Source organism: Montipora capricornis, chromosome 13 (genome assembly GCF_036669925.1).
Source record: "Montipora capricornis isolate CH-2021 chromosome 13, ASM3666992v2, whole genome shotgun sequence".
In the NCBI taxonomy this organism is placed as follows: Eukaryota; Metazoa; Cnidaria; class Anthozoa; order Scleractinia; family Acroporidae; genus Montipora; species Montipora capricornis.
Window position 1 is genome coordinate 25,160,179 of NC_090895.1, and position 7,500 is coordinate 25,167,678.

At 39.7% G+C, this 7,500-nt stretch overlaps 1 protein-coding gene across 1 annotated transcript in view; it reads left to right on the top strand.

The window, feature by feature from the left end:
* LOC138028702 (uncharacterized) overlaps nt 1-7,500 on the top strand; it is an 11,579-nt gene that overhangs the window by 832 nt on the left and 3,247 nt on the right. Inside the window, exons 2-5 of the mRNA XM_068876302.1 lie at nt 2,072-2,131; nt 2,708-2,804; nt 4,123-4,222; nt 6,419-6,549. Coding sequence (XP_068732403.1) covers nt 2,072-2,131; nt 2,708-2,804; nt 4,123-4,222; nt 6,419-6,549 — 388 coding nt within the window. The remainder of the gene's footprint in view (nt 1-2,071; nt 2,132-2,707; nt 2,805-4,122; nt 4,223-6,418; nt 6,550-7,500) is intronic.

Sequence of the window (7,500 nt, forward strand, 5' to 3'; positions counted from 1 at the left end):
TCATGTAAGGTGGCATGCTTACGGTTAACTTTCTTGTTTTCTCAACGAAATTTACTCAGGGACCAAAGAGCAGTTTTCCCAAAAAAAAAAAAAGATTCGACTCGCTCAAAATTTCGAAATCTTACGTTTCCGGCTTTTCCGCTGAGCAGGAGGACTAGAGGGCTCATGTTGCAGGCTGGTGAGGTATTGAAAGGAAAACTTCCGTTTAAGCTTAATGAAATGCTCAGAAGAAACGAACAACAAAAGTAATTTGCCGTAAGGTCATAAACATTCCAACCCTGTTACTCATGATGTAGATCAATTTAATCATCAAGTTCTACATGAAAGATGTTATGCATCAACTGGGAATTAGGAAAAATTCCGAGTCCCAACGAGGATTTGATTCCATGACCCTCCGTGATCTAGTGCGGATGCTGTAACCACGTGCACTGAGCTACTGGAGACTCTGTGGTGAGCAAGGGTAAGATGTGGGTATAGAGGTTTTGCACTGCAGCCATGTTGCATGGCAGGAACAATAGATTATTTTTCCTTTGGGAAAAAATGTATTGTTATACCTCCCAACTCAAATACGTTTTCTGATTGGAGGAGAACGTGTCACGTGTCATTGGTCAAAACTTCATGACGCCCTAGGGCGAACAAAACTTCATGAAGCCCTAGGGCAACAACAACTTGAAATTTCGACTCACACGTGATCAGCTCGTGCACCTTTGAAACGGTGGCAAATCTGTACGCCAGCCGACGTCAAGCAAATTATTTTTATCTGTGTATTGTTCTATTTTGAGTTGGGAGGTATAACAAAACACTTAATGACTGGCCCCAAGGGAAACATTGAGTTTTGTTTCCCCTCGACCTCAATGTTTCCCTCGGCTTCGCCTCGGGGAACATTGAGGGTCTCGGGGAGACAAAACTCACTGTTTCCCTTGGGGCCAGTCATTAAGTGCTTATTGTCTAATGCAAAACATTTTCATTGTTCCTGCCGTGCAACATGGCTGCCGTGCAAAACCTCTATAAACTACGATTGCATCCCGAAGTCACATAGTCTAATTTTAACCATATTTGACTCTTAATTGCATCGCGCAGTCTCATTAAGGCATATCGGTGATAACACCTGGCTAACTGCATCATGCAGTCACATCAAGGCATAGGAATTCCGCAAGGAACTGGGGCGAGTTTCAAATTTCAACCAATCGATAAATTTACACAACCATATGAAAGATAACACTGAGATTAGCCATCTGTCCAAGTTTGATGCTTTTAGGTCGAACAGAGACAAAGTTACGGACTTTAAAACATAGTTAAAAATCCATACAAACGTCTCTAAGTTTGAGGCTGCGTCCCCCAAAACCAAATAAACTCTTAATTTTTTTTATGATTTCTGTAATTTTCACAAAAATAGGCAAATAAAGTGATTTTCAACTATTTACAAATAATAGTAGGACCATGACAGGATTTTCCAGCTGTCCAAATCTGATGATTTTTAAAAAGAAATTATGTAGCTTTGGGCAACGCAGCCTCAAACTTAGAGACGGTTGTCTTAGAGACGGTAACTATGTTTTAAAGTCCGTAACTTGGTCTCTGTTCGACCTAAAAGCATCAAAATAGGACAGATAACCAATCTTAATGTTATCTTTCACGTAATGGTGTCAATTTATCGACTGGTTCAAATTTGAAACTCGCCCCAGTTCCCTGCGAAATTTCGGAATGGCATATATCAGAGATGCAACCAACCAACTACCAAAGAGTCATATATGGTTAAGAGTTATATATGATGAAAATTAGACTATGTGACTGCGTGATGCAGTCGTAGTCTATACCCATATGTCACCCTTACTATCACATAGTCTCCAGTAGCTCAGTCAGTGGTTAGAGCATCCGTACTAGAACACGGCGGGTCGGGTGTTCAAATCCTACCTGGGGCTCAGAAATTTTCCGAGTTCTCAGTTGGTGCATAACATCTTTCATGTACGTATTTCTCTCATTACTCGCTTGGGTGTTTAATCATGAGGTTGTTTACTAAATTCTGTCACTATTCTGTACGCACTTAAAAGGATTTTATGTCCATTTGTTTCAGTTGTTTCTGCTGCTGATTGCTCCAATTCACTCATATGTGGAAGTGAAGTTAACGAAATTCGTAAGTATACGTTAAGTGCATTTACAGAGTGCATTTCCGGGTGAAAACGCTGTTTAGTTCATTGAAATGAGTTCCGGTGCATTGCATTTTTTGCCATAGCGTGACATGGTATTTCATTGACGGCATTTCTTGCATTGTTTTACATTGCATTGCTTGCATGCATTTGGTCCTTCAAGTGTTAGATCTAATAGAAAGTCAAAGATCTACGACGGCAATGTTGGCGAAAACGCCACAAAACAACAATATTATTGTACAAGTTAACGTTCACATGGCAACCAGGCCCGGGTTACTCGAAGAATGGTTAACGCTTACTATTAAACCGAGCTTGCTCGGGCCGTACTGGGGAATATTGGCCCGAGGTTGTGGCAGTACGGACCGAGCGAAAGTTTTTCGCAGAAATGCTTAGACGAATACTGAGATTATTTTTAGCAAATAAAAAAAATTTGGGTTAGTTGCACTTTAAGAAAGAGCAAAGTTATATTTCGAGGTGACGTTTTCTTCGACATCGTAGATCTTGAAGTCCTTAATGCTAAACTCCTAACGTTGGCGAATTTTTGTCTTTTTTATCCTCTGTAGTCCTCATTGCTGCAGTGGTAGCTGTGTGCTTCCTTCTTTTCTTCCAAAGTATCGTCATTGCCTGCCTGGCTTACAAATTCAAAAAGTTTAAACAAAGGTAAAAAATTATAAACATAATTTGAAATTTTCATGGAAATCGTTCGTATCCATTTTGAATAATTGTGACGTGTTCCGGTTATCCTGTTGTCATCGTACAACAGCTCTTTGTGTCAGAACACTATAGCAATCTTAACACGTCACAATTATTCAAGATGGCGATTTAATATTTTTATTTCTGATATAAACAGGTTTTTGAAGAAGTTTAAAGCCCCATGAATGTTTCAAAGTTCTGACGCTTTTGAAGGAGTGGACGTTCCCTTAAAAGAGAGTTTAACTGAAATGTTTATATCAACTTCTTTCTAACAAAACATTAGAACCAGCTTAAGTCAGAAGTCAGTTAACTTTTTTTGTCGAAATCTCGACTTTTATTTTTTATCACTTTTGGTACATGCAAAAAGCACATAAACTTGAAGCGTGTAACTTGCAACTCTTTCTTTTTGGGATAAAGCTGGGGATTTTTTGGACACCAATGTTATGCCCAAATATGGACAAAAATGAGATCGAAGCCGCACGTGCGGGAAAATGGGCGAGGTACGTTACATCCAAATAAGGAAATTTTAAACTAAAAGAACCCTAGCTTTGAACCAGAGTTAAACGTTTCAAGGTCATGAGTTTCTGATACATTCTAATAACTTTCGACGTAAAAAGTGAAAGGACTTGATGAATGAAATAAATGTATACTTGAAGTGCAGGTTGTATACGAAGTTTGGGACAGTGTTTGATCCCTTTAAAGACGCTGGGTTCTTCATATCGGCTATTGTTTTCTTCAGGGAACGTATTCGTGTGAGATCAAGTTTGATACTTAAGGTCTAAGAAGTAAAACGTTAAAAAAACGGTGAAACTAAGGGATATTAGTTCTTAAAGGGAGCCTCCACTTCAACAAAAAAATTACTGTAAATCCCGGCGAATAATCTTCACAGTCAAATCAGTCTAAAATGTTTTCAAAGAAAGTGTTTGTACCCGAAATAAATAAGTTTTAGAATAGCCTATTTTTGTTTTCAAATTTCGCGTGCGCCGCCATCTTGAATAATTGTGACGTGTTACGGTTGCCCATTGTTATTATGCAAAAGCTCTTTCTGTCTGAACAACAGGGCAACCGTAACACGTCACAATTATTCAAGATGGCGGCGCCCGCGAAATTTGAATGTGAAAATGATCGATTTTAAAATTCAGTTCTCCCAATATAAACACTCTTTTTAAAACAAATTTTGAACAAATTTCATAATTTCCTTTGATTTAAACTTATTCCGTAGTAAGAGTCAAGGGAGTTCCCTTTAAAGCAGCCGAACTTTAAAGTTAAAAAAATTTTCTTTCAGCATGAGAACAATGAGTCCCACCAGAGAAGCATACCATTCATCGCTTCCAAACCTGACTTATAAACTGAAAGACAGTGAGGAAGATATCACTTACTTGACGGTAAGAGAATGTTCCTTGACATTAAGGAGCTTAAAGTGCCTATGAAATGATACCTACTTCAGAGATATTTACGCAAGGCGAGATAAAGATTTGGGGACCATCGTTTTAGCTAAAACCGTGGCTCTTCATCTCGCCTCGTGTAAATATGTGACAACTTCGTCTGTTCCCGTTTGTAAGTCCGGCCAAGCCTTCGTTGGTTTATGGCCCCTGTAATAGCCGCAAATATGCATGGCTTATAAATACAGGCGTAAAGTGTTTGCTAGCAAAACTCCCAGAAGAAGTCTACGTAAGTTAGACGAAGCACGTCGATGTGCTGCTCGCTAGTTTTAGTTTTAAGATTTTTCGTTTGCTGTCAGGAGAATTGTAAGGCACCACGATATCATTCTCTTGTGGAGATAGCTGCAGTTAAAAGAAATCTCTTTAATTTTGGAAGATTGCTGTCCTTTGACAATGTCGGCCTGTGTTCGAAACAGCTACCCTCTAAATACCCTGAATAGATGTGAAGTTTTCGGAGTCCATCCTGGTCGGTGTCTCGGAGGAATTTGGTCCATTTTTCGATTCCTGCCTCTCTGGCTCTGAAGGAAATATACCTCGGCTTAATTTAAAAAAAGGTTTCTTCATCGTTTCTACCCTTAAACTACGGTTGTTTTGCTATAACAGACGAGAAAATCTTCCGTTAAGAGAGAACGTCGTCGTTAAATGTGAATTCGCATTATTGTAATAGCTTCGCGACTATTCCAAGCAGGTGTGGCAAACCCTCAGGGAAGAAACTGTTATGAACGGCGCTCAATTTAGAGGAGAAAATGAGAATTTATCCTCAGGCGCTCACGTTCTCCCAAAAGGCCTGGCCACAAACGCTCGCAACATTTCAACGCAAAAATTGGATTTTATCAACGGAGTTGATAATGTAAATTGGCCACCGTACAGAGATTCTAAAAGCTGACGTTTCAAGCGTTAGCCCTTCGTCAGAGCGAATCCATGACGAAGGGCTGACGCTGGAAACGTCAGCTTTTAGAATCTCTGTACGGTGACCAAGTTACATTATCAACTCCGTTGATAAAACCAAATTTTTGTATACTACTTCCCCACCGACGCAGCACCACAGTTTCTTTAGAAACTACCCCCTTCATTTCAACGCAAAATCTTGCAACATTGTTGGGCACAACATGTTGCATGCGTTTGGCCACCCTGTTGCGATATGTTGCAACATGTTGGATGATGTTGGATCAAATTTAAAAACGGTCCAAGTTTTCACGCAACATTTTCGATGTCGCATGATGTTGTACTCGTTCGACCACGTTTATGCGACATTGTTGCACTAGGGCATGCGCGCTAGGTCCACTTGTTGCCCTCCAGGGGCCTGAGTCACATAAACATTGACATGCTGCGTTGAAGATGTTAAAAATGTTGCGTGCGTTTGGCCAGCCCGTTCAACACATGTCGCAACATCATGCGACAATGTTGCAAGATGTTGCGTTGAAATATTGCGAGCGTTTGGCCAGGCCCTTGCATAGAATTCATTTTATTGTGTTTTATTGTTGTTTGTCACATATTTCACAAAAGCCCCTTGGGGACGTGAAATAAACGTATGTATGTATGTTATGGCGAACTGTTACTTGCATGCGAGAGTCGTAAGCGTAAAGTCGTACCGTCTAAATCGCTCTCTTTTGCAAATTGCTCGTCAATACACGTCGCGACTATTCCAAACATTTTTTAACGTGACAAAGGTATGGAAAACCTTCAAGAACGAAACTAGTATAAAGGGAGCTCAATTTGGGAGAGAAAATGAACATTTTTCTTCAAGCGTTGACGTGATCCTTAAAACCTCAAATTTGGCCATTTCGCCTTGTTGTTTTGCTGACGAAGGCAAAGAAATAGACAAAAGTGAAAAGATGCAGTGGAAAGCGTCCAAAGGAGTATTTTTTTTCCACTAAATATGCAAATTTGAGACGTTCTCGTTGCCGTCGCTGTTGTCGTTGCTAAAGCTCATTAATACGGTAAAGTAATGGTGGGCTAGTCCAGATGAGACAGATCGCCACCTCAAGGTTATGGGTTTCGAAGAAAGCTATTATTAATATCATTTATAGAACCTCTGTCTTTCAAACTTTTTTTTATTGTTGGTCAAGTAAACCAGATTCTTTGGTCCTAATTTGAATGTGTCATTCTTTTACGCTACTTCCTTTTCTACAAAAACAGAGATCAAACGATCTGGCTTCGACATTTCGTGACTCCAAAAGAAAATCCAGGGTCACAAGTTTCTTCAACGAGGGCCAAGAACTCACAGAACTTGGTAAGCCAGACGCAAATGGCGGCACAGCGAAGATTTGGTGAGTAGTTAACTCCCTCCAATAGTAAGGCTTAAGCCTTGTTTTCACTAGGGACGCAAGAATAAGCGCACATAAGAGCGCCCATTTCAACGTGAAAACGGGGTTAACCCAAGAATTAGCACATTCAAGCATAAGGATCAAACTTTTTCCTTTCCCTTGTGCTTGCATTTATGCTCGCGTTCGCTTGTGTCGTGTGAAAACTAAACACAGCATAAGCTCAGGGAAATTTGCTACGTCTAACCAATTATAGCACTCGTTCCAGATTCACAGCGTCTGAGCAGTTTAAATACTAAGTGAAGATGGAAACAACTTTGCTTGGGGTGGGAAGGGGGCTGGGGATGCGCTGGCTTGAATGACACGCATTGTGCGTGGTTATTAACAGTGAGTGTCTCAACTCTTTTTGCAATTGCTTGTAAAAGTCATTTGATTACCTATACACCTTATTCCAAAATGGCCGACATTTAGATATTCTTTCGTTTTTATTGAAATTAGACCTTGATGCCTCGTTCAAGACAAAATATTCTTTTGAATTTGCAGCTCAAGAACGAGGCATCAAGGGCTAATTTGAATAAAAACAAAAGAACATTCAAATGACGGCTATTTTGGAATAAGGTCTATACAAAATGCACTCATTAATGTGACGTAATAGGTTACCATGGCAACAAAAAGCCATCTAAAAGCACCCTATATTTTGTCTTTAAGGACGGTGCCTACTAATTCAAAGGTATTTTGCCCCTATTTATGATTATGCAGGAAATAACAAGTTTTATTGAAATCCAAAAAGAAAATTGGGGGTAACGTTAACCACGCATTTTTCAAAGATAATTCATGAACAATATTAGTACAAAGCTCTAAAATACAAAGCAATGTATGGCGTTCTCTTAATTATCTCTAAAGAATGCATGATTACCCCCAAAATTCTTTTTGGATACCAAGAGTACTTGCTAGGAT